At 33.9% G+C, this 24,351-nt stretch overlaps 2 protein-coding genes and 1 long non-coding RNA gene across 3 annotated transcripts; all 3 read left to right on the top strand.

Annotated features, from left to right (window-relative positions):
• On the top strand, positions 849–4,898 carry LOC18586485. The gene is made up of 2 exons (XM_018128672.1): positions 849–1,501; positions 1,733–4,898. The coding sequence occupies exon 2, from the start codon at positions 1,802–1,804 to the stop codon at positions 4,790–4,792; it is 2,991 nt and encodes a 996-aa protein (XP_017984161.1). The 5' UTR covers positions 849–1,501; positions 1,733–1,801; the 3' UTR covers positions 4,793–4,898.
• Positions 8,768–10,298, top strand: LOC18586484 (dehydration-responsive element-binding protein 2A). Its single transcript, XM_007009908.2, has 2 exons — positions 8,768–8,951; positions 9,235–10,298. Exon 2 carries the CDS (start codon positions 9,388–9,390, stop codon positions 10,132–10,134), a length of 747 nt encoding a protein of 248 aa, XP_007009970.2. The 5' UTR covers positions 8,768–8,951; positions 9,235–9,387; the 3' UTR covers positions 10,135–10,298.
• LOC108663564 lies at positions 21,701–22,914 on the top strand. Its single transcript, XR_001929658.1, has 3 exons — positions 21,701–21,739; positions 22,420–22,505; positions 22,826–22,914. It is a non-coding gene; the product is annotated as an uncharacterized LOC108663564 (long non-coding RNA).

Below are 24,351 nucleotides of genomic sequence, written 5' to 3'. Positions count from 1 at the left end.
GCTTAATATCAATATTAAACTAAGGTCCCTGATATTTTATATAAATTATAAATTTAAATTAATAGCAACAAAAAATCATTAATAACAAATCGATTATAATTGATATATATATATATATTCATTGCATTTAGTGAAGCAATGATACATATTAGCCTTGAACATAACTAAAAGAGGACCGGGCAAAATGGAAAGAAATGAATAAAAAAAAAAAAACAAAGGTCCAAGTCAAATACATTTGGACACCAAATCCATCTTGATGAATTTTTTTTTTCTGGCTAGATTTTAAGTATACTTAAGACTGGTGGTCAGAGGATACAATCTTAACCATTAAAACCAAAAGATTTTGTTTTTCTTTTGACTCAAAATAAAGAATATGGCCCCCCCTTTTATTCTCAAAAAAAAAAAAAAAAAAAAGCATTGCCTGACCAAAGGCAAATGCCCTGGCCCCTGGTGCTTTGGGAAGCTGTTCTAAAGTGCAATGGCAAAACGGGGGACAAAGACAAAGGGAGAAGTAAGAAAACTACTCCCTGCCTGCTTGCTAACAGTTAGTTACACTTGCAATCAAATCATTGGGTAAAAGTTTTCTTTTATCACAAAAGAAGTAAAAGGGCACTGTTTTGTGTAACTATGTGCTTCGTATTTATTAAGGGACAGTAACTTTTTTAATTATTGGCCAAAGTTTTTTTCATTATTGCAGAGTCAAGAGGTGTGCCTCTGTTAAATTCTCAGTACCATCCCCTTTTGTTTTTTCTCATCTCTGCCATGTGATGCCATTACTTTTGCTCGTATCACTCTTCTCCTTTTTTTTTTTTTTTCTACTTCCAAAGTCCGACCTTTTTCTTTAATGGAGTTAGAGTGAGGGTGAGGCTCATGCATTGCCATTCATAAAACTCATCTTAAGGGATGGAAAATAAAAGGAAATGATTCATCATTGAATGAGAAATAATCAATGTAATAAATGGCAATTATAATACAAGTGTTGTTTGCTTATATGCAATCGTGGTGAAAACCGGAGTAGGTTAGTTTTTACTAACCTTAAAGAGAAGAAGAGGCAGGAAGCCAACACCACCAGTGACCACCCACAGGAACAGTGACAAAAACAAAAACCCATGTTCAAATGTGAATCCAAATGCCGAAACCACAGTGGATTTTGTTTTGTCAGCCAAGAAAGAAAAAAGAAGACCTTTTTTCTTTTTCACAGCTATAAAAGGGCAAGAGGCAGTGCCACAGTGGAGCCTACCAACCCATACCTCGTCAGATCCGTCCTTTTGGGTCCCGCTCTTTTTCCTCTTCTTCAACGGTGCTTCTGCTTCTGTTAGACAAAAAGAAGAAAAAACTATAGACATAGACATAGAAAGAGAAAATCTTTTTTATGGACTTTGTGCTTTCAAAAGAGAAGGGAGACAGAACAAGGGTTGAGTTTTAGTTGGACAAAGAAAGCAAAGAAGGGGCGGGGGCACTTTTTGTGTGAAGCCATACTTTGTTAATCTGAAGCTGCCTGGTTAGTGCCTCAAAGATTTGAAATCTAGTTTTTTTTTCTTTTCAGTTTTGCTTTGGATATGTATGCAATGGTTTTCTTCAATTGTTGTTTAGTAGGGTGGCATTGATGTTTTCTTGACTAAAACAGCACTGTTATGGATATAGCAGTTAGTTTTGATAAATTTATAGAAACATGTCTTTCTATGGTATTACCCTGTTTTGTTAATGTTTGATTTCATTGGTTTGGTTTCAGAGTGGCTTCTCATACCTTGATTCCATTTATGGGATTTGATAGCTACCGGAGAGGGTAAGCATTGTAAATATGGATCTCAGAGAAGATAGCGGCAGGTTGGGGTCGCTACCAGCGACAACCTCTAGAAATATGTCATCATCGTCGTCAGCATTCTTTTCTGCGAATCAATCACCGTTCTTCTCTCCAAGATCATCAACGTGTCAATTGTCTGAATCGACAAGGTCTGATGCTCAATGTGACAGTATTAATTGTAGCGCTGATCCTCCTAGTTCCAGTTCTGGAATTCGGGATCCCGAATGCCTTGAAGATGTCAGATTTGGCCTGCCAGACATGTCATTAACACCGGCTGCTTGTATTTCAAGTGACTTCCAGAAATTTGACCACGTTTTATCCACAACTCTTGTCTCTAATGGAACCATATCTAGTTATGGCCATGTGGGTGACAGTGTTTATTCTGCCCTTGTAGAGAAGCACAGAAAGCATGTGAGAAGCCAGGATATGTCATTTTCCCCTGTTCCGATATCATTATCTTCTAACAGACACAGAAGCTATGACGTTTTCATAGGTTTGCATGGTCGTAAACCTTCTTTACTGAGGTTTGCAAATTGGCTCCGTGCTGAGTTGGAAGTTCAGGGAATGAGTTGCTTTGTATCTGATAGAGCTCGATTTAGGAACACTCGTAAGCATGGACTTATTGAGAGGGCAATGGATGTTTCTTCCTTTGGTGTTGTAATTCTAACAAGGAAGTCTTTCAGGAATCCATATACTATTGAGGAGCTTAGATTTTTTTCGAGCAAGAAAAATTTGGTCCCAATCTACTTTGATTTGAATCCTGCTGATTGTCTTGTCCGGGATATAGTTGAGAAGAGAGGAGAGCTTTGGGAAAAACATGGGGGTGAATTATGGGTTTTGTATGGAGGGTTGGAAAAGGAGTGGAAGGAAGCTGTTAATGGCCTCTTTCGAGTGGATGAATGGAAACTGGAAGCTCAGGATGGTAGTTGGAGAGACTGCATATTAAGGGCTGTTACCCATTTGGCAATGAAATTAGGAAGACGAAGTGTTGTAGAACGATTGGCCAAGTGGAGAGAAAAGGTAGACAAAGAGGAATTCCCATTTCCTCGAAATGAGAATTTTATTGGCAGGAAGAAAGAATTGTCAGAGCTAGAATTTATACTTTTTGGTGACATTAGTGGAGAATCAGAAAGAGATTATTTTGAGCTCAAAGCTAGATCAAAGAGAAAGAATTTAACAATTGGCTGGAGTAAGGGCAGTTCAGTGGAGGAAAGGTGCAGGGAAAGACAGTGGGAGAGTGGCAGCCGGAAGGGTAAAGAACCCGTCATTTGGAAGGAGTCAGAAAAGGAGATTGAGATGCAAAGCACTGAAAGGCAGCACTATCAAAGACCAAGAGGTGGTGGACGGAATTCACGGAGAAAGAGATCAGCAAAAATTGTATATGGGAAGGGCATTGCCTGCATAACAGGGGACTCAGGAATTGGGAAGACAGAGCTTCTTCTGGAGTTTGCCTACAGATATCACCAGAGGTATAAGATGGTTCTATGGATAGGAGGAGAAAGCAGGTATATTAGGCAGAATTATCTAAACCTCTGGTCATTTTTAGAGGTAGATGTAGGGGTTGAAAATTGCATAGAAAAATGTAGGATGAAAAGCTTTGAAGAGCAGGAAGAGGCTGCCATTGCTAGAGTCCGGAAAGAGCTTATGAGAAACATACCTTTTCTGGTGGTGATTGATAATTTAGAGAGTGAAAAGGATTGGTGGGATCGCAAGCTTGTAATGGATCTTCTTCCCCGTTTTGGCGGAGAGACCCACATTCTGATATCTACTCGCCTGCCACATATGATGAATTTAGAGCCTTTAAAACTCTCATACTTGTCTGGAGTAGAGGCAATGTCATTAATGCAGGGAAGTGTCAAAGACTACCCTATTGCAGAGATTGATGTGCTCAGGGTAATTGAGGAGAAAGTTGGAAGGCTAACTGTGGGCCTTGCAATTGTAGGCGCAATCCTATCTGAGCTACCCATAAATCCAAGCAGGCTATTGGATACCATCAACAGGATGCCCTTGAGAGACTTTTCATGGAGTGGTAGGGAAGCTCATTCGTTGAGGAAAAACAGTTTCCTCCTGCAACTCTTTGAGGTATGTTTTTCAATTTTTGATCATGCAGACGGACCAAGGAGCTTAGCAACAAGAATGGTGCAGGTGTGTGGTTGGTTTGCACCTGCTGCCGTTCCAGTTTCCCTGTTAGCCTTAGCTGCTCACAAGGTACCTGAGAAACATAAAGGAGCCCACTTCTGGAGAAAATTATTACGTTCCTTGACTTGTGGGTTTTCTTCATCATACTCCAAGAGATCTGAAGCAGAAGCATCCTCCATGTTGTTGAGATTTAACATTGCAAGAAGTAGTACCAAGCAAGGTTATGTCCATTTCAATGAGCTCATCAAGGTTTACTCTCGGAAGAGAGGAGTTACCGGAGTTGCACATACCATGGTTCAGGCTGTCATTAGTCGTGGGTCACTATTCGATCACCCAGAACATATATGGGCAGCATGTTTCTTGTTATTTGGATTTGGCAATGATCCTACAGTTGTTGAGCTCAAGGTGTCAGAACTGTTATACCTTGTCAAAGAAGTGGTTTTGCCTCTTGCAATTCGGACATTCATTACATTCTCTAGGTGCAGTGCTGCTCTTGAACTCCTCCGCCTATGCACCAATGCTTTGGAGGCAGCAGACCAAGCATTTGTTACCCCAGTTGAGAAGTGGTTGGACAAATCACTTTGTTGGAGGCCCATCCAAACTAATGCTCAGTTGAATCCATGTCTTTGGCAGGAGTTGGCATTATCAAGAGCCACTGTGCTAGAAACCAGGTCCAAGTTAATGCTAAGAGGGGGGCAATTTGACATAGGAGATGACCTAATTAGGAAAGCTATTTTTATTAGAACTTCAATTTTTGGTGAGGATCATCCAGATACCATATCTGCTCGTGAAACTCTAAGCAAACTCACCCGTCTTCTTGCAAATGTTCAAACTCATACTTCACCATAGATTCTATATTTCTTGTTAGAAAATTTTGCATTAGATTATACAAAGTTTACAAATAAAACTCCTGTAAACAATTCAGAGAAATTTTTTATACCAGTTTAACTTTGAATGGGATGCCCTACAGTTCTGAACTTACTCTTTTCTCCTTTCGCTCGAAATGAAATCCTCTTGACTGACTTTAATGCATCGCACACTTTCCTAACTGCATGTATCAGTTTGACTCATTGGTTCCTAAACTTCATTCCAAAATTTATCAGGTTGAAGAGAATAGCTTAACTGGCAGCTATCTGATATTTAGTCTTTATCTGTTTGTGGTTCTTTATACAATTTGAAATAGTCACTATTGCAATATAATTTCTCGTTTCTTTTTCCAACTATTCAACATTGAGAACCTCAGGACCAAGATGAGGGCTTCTCACCTCAAAAGGTTTATCCTTGTCTTTATGAGTTTGCTCTAATATTTTATAAGGATGTCTTGCAGAATGCCTTTTTTTACTCTCTTCTCTCCAGGCTCAAAGTTCTACAACTTAATTGCATCACCTAAGTTGAGAAAGTTTGCTTGTTAAATCTCAGGGAGCATTTTTGTCTAGCATGGTGTATAATATTATAAGGTAGCAGGCTACCAACATGATCTGCCTGTTCATTTGGTTTTATTCTCTTCTTAAATTACTCACCAAGTGTTGGGATTGACCTATTTAATTGTCATTGTAAATTTTCTGACAGAAGGAATGATCTGTCAAATTACATCTTTCATGCAGGTTTCTATGTTTTGTTCTGAAATCTACAGGTACAACTTTGACAATCGATCCACTCTGGAGCAAGGATGTGGGCTGCATTATTGAGCAGGCTCAAAAAAACATATGAAAAAAAATGCAGGAACACTATGGGAATACTCATGGTAGTAATTCCTAGCCAGGTTCAGTTTTTGTAATCTTGGTTCTGAAATAATATCTTTAAGTTCTGTCCTTGATTTCTTTCCCAAGTTCTCATTATACTCTTCTTCTTGTTATGCCTCTTGTCCAGAAGTCTCTATCACTTATTTTGCATGAAAGTTTCAATAGATTTATTTGGTAAGTCATTCATGTCGTGATTTTTGTTTTAAACCTGTTACAAGTTATATGCACATAAATCATATCCTTTTTCCTTTTTGAAAGTATCCTAGAATTTTGTAAAAGAGGAATGCCAGGCAACAGTCTTTGAATGACTACATTTGTTTATTATGTCTTAAATTAAGCTTAGCAAGGTCAATTGTCTTCGAGTGAAATTGCATGAAGATATTTGTAGGCTATGAAATATGCTGGCTTGTCTAGTCACTCTGTAAGTTGAAAGAACTCACGAGTTTACAATACAATATGAGGTTAAGACTGTTTTCGAGGAGAAATATGAACATGAATAATGAATAGCACATAGGATGTCAACTGTCAAATTTTAGATTCACTCTCTTCTTGCTGTTTGTAGTTATTTCTTTCTTTGAAACAAGCATGGAGACAGGATAGAGAATTTGAGGGGTGGATGGGTTACAAAGAGAAAATACAAGCATGAATAATTCAAAGTGCATAAGATGTCTGTTGTCTTAAGTTTTCCATTTATTCTTACCTTGCTGTTTTACCTTTTAGTTATGTCCTTCAAAGCAAGTATGGAGATGGGATAAAGAAATTATGCTCAGGTTTCATCATTGATTTGCCTCCCAAGTGCTTTTCTCTAACATTAGAATTTCCTTAACGCACTTATGCTGGAAAATCTTGTTGTTTAACTTTTGATTACTTAATTGGTTCTGTATGCAAAAGGGCATTGCATGAGATGATCAATCTTTTACCATACTCTGAGGTTCATGGAGAATATTAGTGTTTTATTTTTACACAGATTGGTCATTACTGGGTTATCAGAGTGCACTCACTGTGATGTTGACATAGCTGTGAATTCAGTGATGGTGCTCTTAAAAAATAGTGCATTGTGAATTATTCATGATTTCTGGTTCAACAGGGATGGTTGCTGAGGCCTAATTGGGTAAACTCAAGCATATGGTTTCGAAGATTTTCTTAATAGCTAAATTTATATTGTCTTGTTTCTCAAATTAAAATGTTTAAATACTGATGGAATTCTGTACCCTCTATTGATATGATCTGAATGTTACTATTAAACTATGAGAGACTTTTCCTTTTGTGGTTTCTCATTTATTTTCCTAGTAATCGAATCCTGTGATTCTTCCGATACCAGGAAGAGAAAAGCTGGAATATTTAATTATCCTTCCAGATGATGATGTTATGTGTTTTTCTTTCCTTCCAAATTCTGGCTCTGTTGTTTTGCCCATTTGAAGTGGAGAGTTTATCAGGGGATACAGTAATAGTTTCCTTTGGTGCTCATCTCTTGGCTTAACATCTTGTCCTGTTTGAGATACCTTTTTTGTTGCTGGCCTGAGTTTTGCTTGTGCAGTGTAGTTTGCTGCCTACTATGTTATTCAGACTCGGACCCGAGTCCTAGATTAATGAATTCGTTCGACACGAGTGCATTCCATCCTTTTTTTGCTTCTTTTTTTAAAGTTTTTCCTTATATTTGAAGGATCGAACATCCATGTAGATATCGATGAGATAGGTTTACGTACTTCATGGCGAATGGAGAGTCGGAAACGCAAGGGTATTACTAGAAAAAAAAGGTATGGTTTTGTGACAAGATTTTAATTAACCATTATTGCCATGGCAGCATCAGTCATGTAACTTAATGGCAAGGTTTCATTATTGTTCAAAAAAATCATTTTGTTGTGGTGATTAGTATTTTCTACCAGACCATTTATTCATTGAGTTTGTTGCATACGTAGCTACCCATATATTATGCTTATATTCAAGCAATTAATTCTTTACATTCGTTGCATTCCATTTCTTTATGTTCAAACTATTTATAACTTCTAGCACTATGATTCATTATAAGCTATAACCAAAGTACTAACCCTCATGAATCTAGTTAATGAAGAGATAATTGGTTTTTTACTGATATTTTATTTCAATGAACCCTTAATCTCTAGACCCCATGAATTTTCCAAAGATACAATGAACCATAAACTCACTTATTTGTTACAATGGGTTCACTTGAGCTCGTATTGGAGAATGATACAGGGATTGAACATTTTCGATATAATATTTAAAAGATTTTATGAACTATTTTTTGTGTTTAATTAAGTTATTGCATTTTTATTTTGAATTAAATGAGTATGTATAATATACGGTTGAATAATTGACAGTTAATTATTATTATTAATTAAAACGTCATTTATCATTTAATGTTCATATTGCGTTGTTGATATGATCATATTACATCACATATCACGTTATTATTCATTATGACGTATTAAACATGTCACATCAAAATAATGTGTCATTTTAATTAATCGGAAGTAATATATCTTTAATTATAAGAATTTATTTGATTCATAATATCAAAACTTGATTAAATATAATTAAAAAAAGTTGATTTAAAAATTTTTAAATAATTTTTTTAATATATATTAGGAAAAAATTTATTATTTTATCAATTTTTCTTCCCTAGTCAATAAATAACACGTATTACTACTATATTTTTCTATATTTTTTTTTCAAATTTTTGGTCTCTTATGATGCGATCTATAGAATTATTTGACCTTTAGGCCTGTTTGTTTGGGCCATATTCTAGTTGTTTATCATTTATAATGAACAAGATCCAGATCCATAAAGCGTCAGGAAGCCTATCCAGTGGCAAAACCACAATTTGGTGAACAACTTGGCAGTAGAAAGCTAAACCAGCCCCAAAAGGAAATTCTTGAATACCAAGGAAACTAGGTCTACCTAAGTAGGCTCGGGAAGGTTCGGGTGACACGTGCTAGCTGTCCCATGTGACGAAGCATCAGAAGCCCAACTAAACATCTGCCACGTCATTCACTACGTAAAATATCGGAGCAGAAATATTTAAATATGCGTTCCAAACTTTCCTCCCGCAGAAATCATATTGCTCTTCTCTAGCCATTGGAAAGCTCAAAACAGACTGCTGTCACAGAAAAACCCAACGTGAAAGTTTCACAGTTTCTTTTATTTTGCTTCGGTTTTTTGAGAAAAATAAGGAAAACCCTATTTGGAACAAGTGATAAATAACGGTGAAGAAGGAAGTTCCTTGATTCCTCTGGTTCGTTTGACAGGTTAGTTTTCAGTTCATTCTTTCCTTTTCTTTTGTCTTTTTTTTCTTTTTGGGGTTGGGGGTGGATTTTGGGATTTTCATTTTCTTACTTTGCTAAATTTCTTTGGGGCATTTTGAGTTTCACTTTTCGAAGTAATTTCCGATTTTTATTTTCTCTGTTACTTGATATTCAAGAAACAGTTGGAGGGAAAAAAGGGTTTACTGGGTGGGATTTTTTCTTTGTTGCTGTCTATTAACGCTGTATTTGAGTTGATTTTTACATTTTTCCCTTAATTGAACTGCAGATTCTTGGGGTTTGAAGTCGTCTAAATTACTCTGTTCTCAACGGCTAGTTTTTAATTCAAGAGGGTTTCGAGAAACCCTTGCTTCCAGAGCCTTTTTTACTGCATTGAGACTGAAATTCTGTGCTGTTGATATAAATTCGGAGAAATAAAAAGATGGTTTTTGTTGGTGATCAAAATCCTAAGGTGGGTTCAACTTTGTCAATGGATTCTTCTAGAAAAAGGAAGAGACGTAATGGCTTATCAGTTGCTGACACCCTCAAGCTCTGGAGTCAAAACGAGGAGGCCAAGCACCCGCGTAAAGCTCCTGCCAAGGGTTCGAAAAAGGGGTGTATGAGAGGGAAAGGAGGGCCTCAGAATCAAAGCTGTAACTACAGAGGTGTTAGGCAGAGGACTTGGGGAAAATGGGTGGCTGAAATCCGAGCTCCCAATCGAGGGAAGAGGCTCTGGCTCGGTACCTTTCCCACTGCTTATGAAGCTGCTTTAGCATACGACGAAGCTGCCAGGATGATGTACGGTGAAAACGCAATCCTCAATATGCCTTACGTTTCAGATTCCGACTCAGTTGCAACCACTTCAAACGCGTTTTCTGAGGCTGACTTCGTGACTGTGTGGCCTGAGTCTGAAATCTGTGGATATCATGCGTTTGGTGAAGGTGAAAGGATGAATGTTGAGTTTCCTGTGGATTCTGAAGCTCCCTCCACAAGCGGAGTAATTAATACGACAGATGAATTTCAACCTGCAAAACCAGAAGAGGAGTGTATGAAGGAGACAGATTACAGTTGGCTTAATGGATTGGATTTCAGTGAAGATATTCCAATAATTGGAGCGCCTGGTGTCTGGGATGTTGGATCCTACTTTAGTGAGGATGAAGTTTTCAATATAGATGAGATTCTAGGTTGAGTGGAAAGTTTGGGAAGGTATGGAAAAAATGGAGTGTTTTATCTCTCTTCCATTGACATTTAACGCGCAGAAAAAATCTTTTCTTTTCTTTCTTTTTTTTTTGATAGCATAATGTAATTATTACAAGATCGAGAAAGTTCTAATTTTGTCTCCATTGAACTTTAGTCACTGTTGTTTTATTTTTTTTAATTTTTATTAGTATTATTATTACCTAATAATTCATTGTTTAAGAAAATTTACTTCTTTTCCAAAAAAAAAATATTCATTAACTGTCAAAGTTCTGGCTATTGTAAGAACAATGTTTACATGTAAGATTAAATCACCATATCTTCAGTGCATTATTAGCGTAATATGATTGATTAAAATAAGAATTTAAGGCTCTAAATTAATCAAGCTTTTCAAATAAGTTTGTATTTTTCAAAATCTAAATAAGCTTTATATTTTATGAATTTCACCTAGATAATCTTTACGTTGAAGAAAAATGCACAAGATACAGATGACTTGATTTTTTTATGTACCGGAAGCGATTGATTGAAATGATCACATCTCAAGTGAAAAGTTTTTTCACTTAACTAATTTTATAAGTTAAAAATGCCACACAAACATTCACGTAAACACACTTAGTCAATAACCTAGCAATTTTTTATGTTTGCATCTTAGATATATTTTTGTTAACATAGGGATTTATTTAAATAAATATAATATAATAGGGGTTTATATAATAGAAACACAAGGTTTATTTTGATACAACAAAAAAATAGATGTTTATTTAAGAAAAGTGAAAGCGTTTAGGGACTCATTTAGTGTTTTAACTTATTACATTCAATTATTTTTTAAAAATATAATAAAAAGTTAAATAATATAACTAACTTGATTTTTACTTGCGTACCTTCTTTACATCTAATACCTGTTTATGATATTTTATCAATTGAAAAAGATATTTTTGACTTTTTATTTTTTTTCCCTTTTAAGTTCTTGAGGACCTTATTGGGTTTTCTAGATGGTTGGGTGGATGAGACTTTCAGTCATTCTAGGCACCAAAACTGATAGCAAACTCAAAGCTCTTCTCGACATTTCCAAAGCTACCCTCCCTACTGTTTGAAACCAAAAAACCTATATTGATTTCTCCCTACATTCCTTCTTTACATCTAAAACCTGTTTATGGTATTTTACCAATTTAAAAGGGTATTTTCAACTTTTCATTTCTTTTCTCTTTTAAGTTCTTGAAGGACATTATTGGGTTTTTTAGATGGCTGGGTGGATGAGATTTTCAGTCATTCCGGGCACCAAAACTGACAACAAACCCAAAGCTTTTCTCGACATTTCCAAAGCTCCCCCTCCCAACTGTTCAAAACCAAAAATTGATTTCTCTTTACATACCTTTTTTTACATTGAATACCTGTTCATGGTATTTTATCAATTTAAAAGGGTATTTTCAGTTTTTCATTTTTTTTCTCTTTTAAGTTCTTGGACATTATTGGGTTTTTTTTTTTATGGTTGGGTGGATGAGATTTTCAGTCATTCCGAGCGCCAAAATTGATAACAAACTCAAAGCTCTCCTCGACATTTCCAAGGCTCCCCCTCCTAACTGTTCGAAACCAAAAATTGATTTCTACCTAGACACATTCTCTACATCTAACACCTATTCATGGTATTTTATCAATTTAAAAAGGTCTTTTCAGTTTTTCATTTCTTTTCTTTTTTAAGTTCTTGAGAGACATTATTAGGTTTTTTGGATGGTTGGGTGGATGAAATTTTCAATCATTTTGGGTGCCAAAACCAACAACAAACTCAAAGCTCTTCTCGACATTTCTAAAGCTCCCCTCCCGTTCAAAACCAAAAAACTTATATTGATTTCTACCTACGTATCTTTTCTACATCTAACACTTGTTCATGGTATATTATCAATTTAAAAAGGTATTTTTGATTTTTTATTTCTTTTCTCTTTTAAGTTCTTAAAGGACATTATTGGGCTTTCTAGATGGCTGGATGGATGAGATTTTCAATCATTTTAGGCGCCAAAATTGATAACAAACTCAAATCTCTCCTCGATATTTCCAAAGCTCCCCTTCCAACTATTTGAAACCAAAAAACTTATATTGATTTCTACCTATATACCTTCTCTACATTTAACACCTGTTCATGGTATTTTATCAATTTAAAATGGTATCTTTGATTTTTTATTTCTTTTCTCTTTTAAGTTCTTGAGGGATATTATTGAGTTTTCTGGATAGTTGGGTGGATGAGATTTTCAGTCATTTCGAGCACTAATACTGATTGTAAACTCAAAACTCTCCTCGACATTTCCAAATCTCCCCCTTCCAACTGTTCAAAACCAAAACTTCATCTTCGATTTCATCAAAACCCTAAACAACAAACACAAACCACATTTCTTCTCTCTTTCTATTTCTCTCTGTAAATTTCTCCATTGAAATTTAGTCATTGTTGTTTTATTTTTTTTTAATTTTTATTAGTATTATTATTACCTAACTAATTCATTGTTTAAGAAAATTTACTTTTTTGCCAAAAAAAATATTCATTAACTGTCAAAGTTTTGGATATTGTAAGAATAATGTTTGCATGTAAGATTAAATCACCATATCTTTAGTGCAATATTAGCATAATATGATTGATTAAAGTAAGAATTAAGGCTCTAAATTAATCATGCTTTTCAAATAAGTTTGTATTTCTTAAAATCTAAATAAGCCTCATATTTTATGAATTTCACCTAGATAATCTTTGCTTTGAAGTAAAATGCACATGACAAAGATGACTTGTTTTTTTTTATGTACCAGAAGCGATTGATTGAAATGATCACATCTCGAGTGAAAAGTTTTTTCACTCAACTAATTTTATCAAGTTAAAAATGCCACACAAACATTCTCGTCAACACAATTAGTCAATAACCTAACAATTTTTAATGTGTGCATCTTAGACATATTTTTGTTAACATAGGGATTTATTTAAATAAAAATAATATTGTAACGACCCCTCCTCGGTCGATACTGGCATCCGAGACCTCCGGGAAAGACCCCGTCAAGTCCCGAACAAGCCTTACTCAAAATGCCCGTTAGTTCACTATATACAATCCGATTCCATATTGATACTAAATACAATATACTCTCATACCAGGATTTAAATCATAAACATAATAATCGATTCAAGGTTTAAACCATTTAATCACAAGTATATACATCGAAATTCACATTCTTCAATTATTTACTTATAACAAAATCAATATCCGTTTACAACTTATTAAATAAAGTGCTACGACTCGACCTTTAACAGCGAAGCGACTCAGGATAAAATGCTATGAGATGTCTTTACCTATTTGCAGTGGACCATATACGCCGATGATAACACATTAGGCCTATCCCTATTTGCAAAAGGAAAAAAAAAAGGGTGTGAGTCTCACAGACTTAGTGATCATCGGCTCCGTGAGTAGAGGATAGATGGGAAACAAGCAATAAGGTTGAGATTTTGAATAATAAAACTTGCAAGAGTAGATAAAAATATTTAATTCAAACAGAGATTTGTGCCTTATATATATATATATATGTATAAGAAAATATCGAGAATCTCTTGTAAGTCATAATCAACCATAATGTATATCAAATCAAGTAAGTAAACTTTTATGTAGTGAAAAGGTTAATAACCATTTTCAAACTAAATCAGTAAAATATCATTTTAAACCTCGTGTTCGTTAAAGATCTTTGTAGTCAAAATTATCTCATGTAATACTCAAATAAAATCAATAAAGTTGGGTAAGCTCTCGCGAAACCAAATAGTAACTAGGTTTATACACAGTTCGCAAATCACCTTGCACGCAAGGGTAAAATTCTTATAACAGTAAAACTAGGGGAAGCTGCAAGAAACCGGATAATTTCGTTTTCACCATGCAAGGAATAAGAGTCTAAAAACCCAAAGAGATTTTTGTCTCAAGTAGGAAATCAAATAAAATCTGTGGTCCCGATACCACGTAATAACCTCCGAGAGCCTCGCTCCACCGGATCCCACATGTCATGGCAGTCTCACGATGTTGGCCGACATCGGAGAATCAAACGGTCGTAACCTCGTAATCATCTGGTGGCCCAACCACACATACATATATCACAGGCCGTGGCCCCAACCACGCCTAATCGCTCATCGGTGACCCAATGGTTCTCTAGATAGAGCTCACTCGTGCACGAGGGTCACACTTAACCGAAGTGACAATTGGCCTACTTTCGAATCTCTCGGTTTATAAAACCATTTTAGAAATCACTTTATGTTCTTGACATCTCGTTTCAAAATTATTTCCAAAGCATTTAATATAAGGTATGATAAAATCCATCATTTTCTCAAAACATATTTATGCATGAATATCAAAACAATAATTCGCATGGTGAATAAGCAATATAACCATGAATGCACACTGCACAAATATAAGGTACAGATTTTGAGGTAAAACAGTGTAAAGGGCTTGTTTCCCGATTTCAAAACACTTTACATATAATTTATACATATATATATATATATATATATATATATATATATTCGAGATGATTTCTAAACATAATTTGCAACCACAATTTCCTAATATTGTTACCAGCACATGCTATTCACAATTTTCATGTTTAAAATAAATCATACGTATAGGTATATATTTACGAAAATTTTAAAATTGGCACCCACTATTCACCTCAGAATAGCGGGACACTACATCGCTATTAGTTCGAAAACGTATCAACTTATTCCTTCTTGCCTATCGCTCGTTATTTCCTCCGGCCTGCCACCACAATGTACCACCTTTACTTATTTCTCTTAAATATTGAAACCCACGTAATATATATATATATATTTATTTATTTATTTTATTTTATTTTATTATTATATATATTTTTTCCTTTTATGCCCCCATTACCTTTCTTTCACTCGATCTCTTTCTCACCCTTTTTGTTGCAACCTTCATCCTTCCTCCTTCTTCCTTCACTCCCAACGCTAGCAGCAAGCTCTCTACTTTCACTCTAAAAAATTGACAGCACAAGGCCTCTCGTTCCTCTCTCAAAATCAGCTTCACAACCTCTTCTACCTCCCTCAGAACCGGCAACACAAAGTCCCCTTTGTCCTTTACAATTCGGTGGCTTAAAGTCCCCTCTTTTCTTCCACCGTTGGTTAGCTCTAGATCAGCTCAAAGAACTCTAATTTTTCTCTCTTTTTATTCAGCCATTTTGTCACCAAAACCAAGCTCTCTCTTTTTCCTCCAGCCGCCACAACCCAGCTCTTTCTCTTTTCCCTCCTTACTCTGGCCGAATTCCTTCCCTCTTTTTCTTTCCTTTCTTCTTCTCTCACTCGGGTCCCCAACTCTCCATACCACTCTCTTTCTTTCTCAAATGGTCAGCTGGTGCAAGCCAAATAAAGGAAAATGATACTATTATTTTTTTTATGAGCTACATTGTTGGGGATAGCCGGACATGTCTTATCCCATCACTCACATCTTTTATTTATTTCATTTCTCTTTCATTTTTTGCATTAGCCGCCCCCCATTATTCTTTCTTCTCCTTCTTTTCTTTGTTCCATGTGGCCAACCCCCATCTTTCTTAATTGATCACTTAAAATATATTTTTAACTCATGTAATAAAATCACACGGGCACAATTATCGTCATTTTTCTTCAAAATTCTTTCTTATTTCTTCTCCCCCACTTAGAGTAGTCATATAATATTTTTTTCATGACAAATTTCGATAACATATAAAATATTAATATTTTAATATTATTTTTTCATAAAATAATATTTTATTCTAAAATATTCTTCTTTTTCGTAACCACTTTTCGACCCTTAATTTATATCAAGTGACTTTTCGTTTTATCGATAGGCTCTTATTGACGGCTAAACAAGGGTACGGGGTGTTACAAATATAATAGGGGTTTATATAATCAAAAACAAGGTTTATTTTGATACAACAAAAGAATAGATGTTTATTTAAGAAAAGTGAAAGAGTTTAGGGACTTATTTAGTGTTTTAACTTATTACATTCAATAATTTTGTAAAAAATATAATAAAAAGTTAAATAATATAATCTAACTTATATTGATTTCTACCTACATACCTTCTTTACACCTAACACTTGTTCATGGTATTTTATCAATTTAAAAGGGTATTTTCAGTTTTTTATTTCTTTTCTCTTTTAAGTTATAAAGCATGTTTGGCTTAGTTTTTTTTAACTTAAATGCTATTATAAAACTCTTATGAAAAATAATAGCTTTTAAAATTAAGTTAAAATTGTTTAGTAAATTTACTTTTTATAAGCTCTTTTTTATAGATAAGCTATTTGGCAAAATAATTTATATAAACTCTAATTTTGGTTAAAATGACCATAAAGGGTATTTAATAAATAACTTTCTAGCATTTTTGTATAACATAAAGTTTATAATTAATAATAAATCATAAAAAAAGAGTTTCACAAGTAATTCATAGGCAACACATAATTCATAAATAACTCATAAATTAACGATTTATATTTTCCATCAATGCAATAGCTATTTGGTTGCGAACTCTACCTATGTAACTATCATCCAATGCTCTTCTAGAAGTATATGAACCCATTTCTTCATCATTACTTCTTTTCTCTTGACTTTCAGGAATATAATTGGGATTACGATCACATTTGTCAAACTCCTCATGTATAATGTAGTTATGAAGTGTAGTTATGAAGTGTCGTTGTTGCAACAATAATCTTTTCTTGTTTTATCAACGGAAATGGCTTCACATCACGTAGAATATGCCAACTATTCTTCCAAACTCCAATTGTTCGTTCAATGACATTTCTTAATGAATAATGTGCATGGTTGAATGTTTTTTCTACACTTTCTGGTTGACTGCAACATCTAAAATCAGAAATGTGATGTCTTTCACCTTTATAAGGTGCTAGATACCCTTTCATATTAGGATAACCAACATCCACTACATAATATTTACCTAAGAAAAAAGTTAAAGCTTTAAGTATTAGTTCATTATAAAAATTCGAGATAAATATATAGAATGTCAAACTTTATACAATAAAAATTATAAGTTGTACCTTCTTGAGGGTAAGGGAATACGTTTTTCATTTCTTCAAGCACAGTTGAAAAGATATGGGTGTCATGTGCAATGCTAGGCTAACCAACAACAACAAAAGTAAATAGCATGTCAAAATTACACACTAACATGACATTGTGTGTAGGATATCCCTTTCGACCAATAAAACGAATTTGATCATTTGCAAGAGGAATAGCAGGAACATGTGATCCATCAAAAGCACCAATGCACCATTGAAAATAAGGCCAATATTTATGATCATTTTTAATTTTGGATGGAACTTCTACAAATTGAAAATCTGAAACCTTGACAATTTCTTTGGCCAGTAAACATAAACTATCTAACACTTCACTGAACTTCTAACTTACAATCTCTCTCGATTTTCCAAATTTATTTTGGACATTACGATTTGTTTCACTATGTGCACAAGTCCAAAGAAACATAGCAACCGCCTCCAATGGTGTCATGTCTTTAGATGGATGTAACCATCCCTTATTTATCAATGTATCTATAGGTTACAATACAGCATGTGATTTCAGCCTAAATATTCTATAACTTTCACCTAGAGTTTGTAAAGTTTCACGTACCTAATTCCATCCATCAGAATAATTGAATATGTTTTCTTGTTTCATTAAGTATTTCATGTGATATACAATTGCAATAATAGCTCCTCCATACATGTTTTGATAAAACCTTGCACATTTTCTTCTCTTTACAACTTGTATTGATGCTTTGACTTCATTAAAAGACATCTGTTTAACAATATCAAAATACATAAGTAGAAATCCAAGTATATCAATTAAAAAAACAAATATTATTTGAAACAAATCAAATAGTACAAATAACAATTCAAATAAATATAACATGGATAGTGGCAAATTCTTTCAAACACCAATTTAATTAAACATAACAAGCAACACAAATACAAAAGAAAGTAGTTTAAAGTTCAACATTAACCTAAAATAAACAAATCAAATCCTAAACTAATCAACTAGTCCCACCACAAATTTTTGATAGATTATGCTCATATTGAATCCAGTTTAGCTTATCACTTAAATCTGACAAAGAGATAAAAATGAGTCTATTTTCTTTCTTTTTAATCAATTGTAGTGTAAAATTAAATTCATCTGCACTCAATCTCCCCTCATTTTATAGAGATTTCATTACTCGAACACACTATAGAATACTATATTGTCCTGTGGCTTGTGATGACATTGAAATTTAGCACTTTCAGCTGCATTATGACTTTCTACTACCTCGCACAATCGTTCTAATATTCTTTACAAGCTTGTTGTAGTCCCAGTTTTTGCCTTACGCTTTGCCACTTTTTTTCCCATTTCTTCTAGCACCATTTTTTTCCTCTTGATTTGAGTGTTTACTATAGGGCCATCATCTTCATCACAATTGAATTCTTCAACATCAAATTCAACATTGTCTTGTAACGGAATTAAATTTGTAGATATGACATTATCTTCAATTAATATACCCATCGCTAGTGTCCATGCATTTTGACTAGTGGCTACTGTATCCCCAAATATAAATTCTAATTCATTAGCATGTTCCAACCCTTGATATCGAAATCTGGCATATTTTGGATTGACCTACACAAACATCAAAGAGAAAGAAACTTTTAAACGAGGTACATATGTAAAGTAATTTATAATAGATGAAACATATAAAATTTAAAATACTTACTTTTATTTTGGCTTTCCACCATGTGGTATCAACTTCAATGGTTCCCGTCTCATGGTTCCAACCCAAACCTGTTTCTTTGCCCTTCAATTGTTTCCATAAAGCCCATTCATTCCTTAGACTATCCAGTCTATTTTTCAATTGCTTTTGGGTATAGTTTTTATTAGCACGAGTATCAAATTCTTGTATTACAACTTCCCATCTTTTAGTTCTAAATGAAATTCTTGGTTTTCCATACTTACAAATCTCATCCATACAAACTTAAAATAAGATTTTAGTAGTGACCAAATCCCACTTTGCACTATGTTTTGGTTTATGTGAAATTTCAAAATTAAGTGGAGGCATTTCTTGACTAGCCATAAACTGCAACACGACATATAAAGAAATAAATATTGTGTCATCACTCAAACAATAAGACACCTAAATTTATGATGCAATCAACAGAATTTAGAAAATGAATGCTGTTATTTTTATATTACTATTTTGATAAACTTAGAATAATAATGTCTAATTCATACTATATCATGGTTTGTAAATTTTTCCTATTCCTCAAGAACTGCCCTGAATTTGTGCGCTTCACTTGCAATTTAGCAAAGGTTAGGGTGTGTTAAGGGTTGGCTTGTTTAAAGACTGTGGCTTGAAAATTGAATGCAAGCTACTAAAGTGATGGTTGTTTTGGATGTGCTATCAAATCATTCACAAGATGAGGTGTACTTAGGAGAGAAAATGGAGCCATTGTGGGGGGAAGATCCCATTATAAAGGCAACATTTGAAAACTTAATGGGAAATTGAAAGAGATTGAAGGGATAATTGATGAAAGGAATGCAAATGTCAGTTGGAAAAACAAAAGTGGAGTTAGGATTGTACCATATGAGCTTTTGTAGCCATTTTCTAAGCCTGGTGTTATAGGAAAAGAAGTTTCGTATAGCATCTCAATATGAAGTATGAGATGCTCATTGAGCTTCTCTTAAGAGACCATAAAATAAATGAGAGATGTAATGAATTTTTCAAATGTATCGGCCATAATTGCCTAGTAACATTTTCATCTTAGTTATTTGGACACTTTTTTTATTTTTGATAATTGTGATTTCTCTTTTCCAAAATAAGCAGCAGGAAAGAAATGCTACTAGCTAGTACAACAAAGCTGGCTTTGCCTGCAATGAAACAAGGCAAACTATTCAGCAAACTACAAAGTAGTTTGAACGAGTGTGAGGACTAATATTTCCTTGTTTAATCACCAATTCCGACATGGCACTTCATTAATTAATATGGTAGTCAACTTAGACAAGCTATCTAATATTCTTGCTTGAATATTAGCTACCTGAAATAAAAGTAAACAAAACAATCTTTATAAGAAATATGGTTTTAGAGTTTGTTCAGTGTGGAGCTGATTGTTGGAAGTTACAGATTTTATTACCTTATATCAACTTCTGTGCTCGTTTATATGGTTAAGGTACTGCTTAGTATTTGCTCATTTTGTTTCTCTAACGTACACCAACAACGAGTTAGTGCTCTTAAATCAAAAACACTTTGAGCATAATGTAATTGCTTCAAAATATAGAGTACTCTTCAATAAGACCCATCTTTTGCTATTCCTTATACTACAATAAGTGCAAACAAGATATCAAATCTATAAGATATTAGCTTTTTTGTATAATAGTTTAGATTTTTTTTATTAAGCTTCGATTTTGAGTATGAAGGAAGAAGTCTTGATGTGTATTCTGTTGGCTTCAAAGGTGAAAAGGAACAACAAAATCAGAATGGGAGAAGAAATATCAATTTATTTATTTAACTTTAACTTTAACGTTAAGTATATCAAGTATCATATATATGACTTATTTAACTTTAACTTCTCAATTTTCATCTAATTTATTTCAACAACTATTGACCTATTTGACTTATTTCAATCATAATCAATAAATATTATATACACAAAAAAAAGTTAAGAATAAATCAATATCACATAATTGTCATTTCAAACAATAAATTGAGAAATATCAAATAATAAATAGAGTTTCCAAAACCCAAGCAAAAAGAATGATAAAAAATAAAATGAAAAATAAAACAAAAAAAAGAAAAAATAGTACTTGAATGTAGGTTTGATTTTTTGGATTTTTTCTCTTAATTTTTGTAAGAACAAAAAAACCCTGATTTGCAAAAAGGGAGAAAAGAAAGGGAGATCAATAGAAAGAGAGGAGAGGGAGATCAACAGGGAGAGAGAAGATCTTTTTGGGAAAAAATAGTTGTCAAGCCCGATCTTATAAAATACTTTCCATGTCATTCATGTGATTGGCAATATGCTTGTATACTTGAAAAGCCCGAAAAATCGTTAAGAGTAGGTAGTGAACCTAGTGGTACAACTAAACTGAATTAAGCCTCGAACTAGACCAAATAAAGATTTTAAGATGAAGTTTAGAATTTTAAATTCCCAAAATGATTTAATATAGTGATTCGGAGTTCAACAATCTATTTGGAGTCAAAATAGAATTTTCATGACCTAGGGGCAAAATGGTCATTTTACCACCCGAGGGCAAAATTGTAATTTTACACCACCCAACACTTGTCATACTCATAGATTTCATCCCTTAACATTTTATATGGTGAATAATTGAAATATTTTATGTGGTGGAGAAAGAAAGCTTAATTGTTAAGTGTAAAATGTGGACCGATGGTATGGTGACAAGTGGCAAGCTTATATTTGTTTATAATTTACATTAAAAACCAACACATAAACCCTCCCAACTCATTTCTCTTGGTTGGCCAAATGAAGAAAAGGGAAGAAAAGAAGAAGAACAAAAACCTAGCTAAGAAATTCAAGAGAAATTCACAAAATTTCAAAGAATCAAGTGACAAAAGGTAAGATTTTTCAATTCTACCTTGTGATCTACCTTACCTATGCATTCTTTTTCATTTTCCATGGTTAAGAATCAAGTTTGCATGAGGATACCTTTGCTGGACGGACATGGGGGGAGGAGTTTTGAACTTGGATTTGGTTAGATTTCAATATATTCTAGTGTTTTTAGTTAGTTAGTGATGTGTAGCATGAAGAGCAAATAAGAAAAATTCATTTTCTTCCATCACCCTCCATTGGCCGAATCTTCCCTATGGTGTGTTGATGGTGGACTTGATTTTATTTCAAGTGATTTGGTTAGGAATTAATTATTTATGGTGTAAAAAATCAAGTGGGAAAAACCATAGTGTTCATGCACCCATCATGGCCGAAATTCCCAAGAAGAAATGTGAAGATGATCTTGCTAAATTTTATGTTGACTTGAGTTTGATGATTTGGAGTATTGGAAGAGAAATAGAGTTATTTGGAGTTAAATTGGACATATTGACCAATTAATTGGGTGATAGATCGAATTAGGTCAATACCGTTTTATTTAGGTACACAATTGAATTTATGTAGAACACTGTGTTTAGACGATGATCCGAACAATTCGCATTCCATTTCATGCATTCATATAGAGCCTAGATTAGTTTTATAACGGTTTAGCACTAATGTGGTAAAATGCTTGATTATGCATTATGTTTAGGTGGTGAATCCTCCGGTAAGGGCAAAGAAGTTGTACTCGAAGATCAATAGTTGGAGTACTCCAAAAGAATTCGAACTCCCGATATTGTGAGTAACCTTATTATTGTGTTAATTATCTAAAGTATGTTTTTATCCGATTTTGTAATTTTATGAAAAATGTGTTTAAATGAAATGATTTTATAAATTGTTTTGAAATTTAATGATGACTTGAAAACGGTGTAATTGGAGACTACTTGCTGTATTGTAAATTATGTTTTGAATTGAATGGCTTATGATAATGTGGGCATGAATGGGCGGATGGGTATTTGTGTTGAAAATGTATAAACTGTTGTTTGCCTTGATAGGCTGGATAATGATAAAATTGTCATGTCATGCTGTTGAATTTTTAGTGAATTAGTGGGTTATAGATTGGTCATTGCAGTTGCGGGGTTCTGTGGACCAGCCTATTAGAGGGGCACGAAATTCGGTTATATTCTTACCTTGGTCGAAGAGGCGCGTAGGGTATCTCTTGGGGTAAAGTTTAGAGTTCACTTCACGCAAAACCACCACGTGAGAGTGAATTCAGCCAACGCCAAGGAACGACTGTGCTTTTAAATGTAAAAATGTGTTTTGTTGCGTATATGACTTTTTTAACAACCTTGGCGTACTCTGTTAAATGCCTCGACCAAGGTATCCTCGAGAATGAGCTTTGGCACGAGCCAAGTTTTTAAGAGATTCATAAGCCTCGTTGTATATTTTGGATGAAATGTAACTGGCTTAGATGATTTGAAATGTGTTTTGATGTTATGAACCATTTTATTATGATCTATTTTAATCGTGTCAAACCCTGCTTTGTAAAATAATTATAATGTCATTCACATGCTCGATAAAATGTTTGTATATTTAGGAAGTTCGAGAAATCGTTAAAAGACGATATTGCCCTTAATGGTACCGTTTAGTCAATTAAGCCTCGAACTAGTTCAAATAGGAATTTTAAGGTGAACTTAAGAGTTTCACAGTTCAGGGATGACTCAAAATGGTTATTCGGAGTTCGAGGATCAATTCGGAGTCAAACCAAAATTTTCACTATCTAGGGGTAAAATCGTAATTTTTTCACCCGCGGATAAAATTTGAGATTTTGAGAGAATTTAGATCATATTTGACAAATTGGAGAATGGTATGAGTATAAGGGATGAAAAATATGTCTATGTGTAATTTTTCAATTTTTGGGGTAAAAATGTAATTTTTCACTTTACAGGGGCAAAAGTATAATTTTTAAAAATTTACTTCACCAAAACTTTGAAAAAGTCTAGAAATTTCATGGAAGACATGGATAAGTGAAGAGGATTGAGTGGTAGAAAAAGAAAGTCAAAAAGATGGCTAGAAAAAAATAAAATAATAAAATATTTAAAAGGTAAATAAAATAATAATATTTTATTAAGCCTATTAAAAGGCTTGCAAATTTCAGAATTCTTCATTGGGAGGATCAGCCAAAACCAGCAGGAGAGAGAGAGAGAAAAGAACAAACCCTAGAGTGAGAAAATTCAAAGAAAAAGTGTGATTTTTCAAGGAATCAAGTATTTAAAGGTATGATTTTTCAAGCTTAGCTTAAGATTTATCATTTCCATGCATTTCTCCTTATTTTTCATGGTTAAATTATGTGTTTTGATAATGGATTCAAATCTGATCATATGGGTTTAGAGAGAGAAAGTTGTTAGATTAATTTGATTTTGAACTATGTTAGTGTTTAGTGTTAGTTTAACATGTTTATAAGTAAAACAACAACAAAAATATTCATTTTCTCCATGAATTTCTCTAGGCCGAATCTAGCCAATGGTGTGTGAGGATGAGGTTGACTTTATTTTAAGAGAATTAGATGGAAAAATGATGAATTATGAGGTTGGAAATTAAATGGGAATTTTTGGTGCAAAAAAATTGAAATTTTTACCCACTA

Source organism: Theobroma cacao, chromosome 10 (assembly GCF_000208745.1).
Source record: "Theobroma cacao cultivar B97-61/B2 chromosome 10, Criollo_cocoa_genome_V2, whole genome shotgun sequence".
In the NCBI taxonomy this organism is placed as follows: domain Eukaryota; kingdom Viridiplantae; phylum Streptophyta; class Magnoliopsida; order Malvales; family Malvaceae; genus Theobroma; species Theobroma cacao.
Note: the sequence above shows the minus strand (reverse complement) of the source record. Positions and strands in the feature narration are given on the sequence as shown.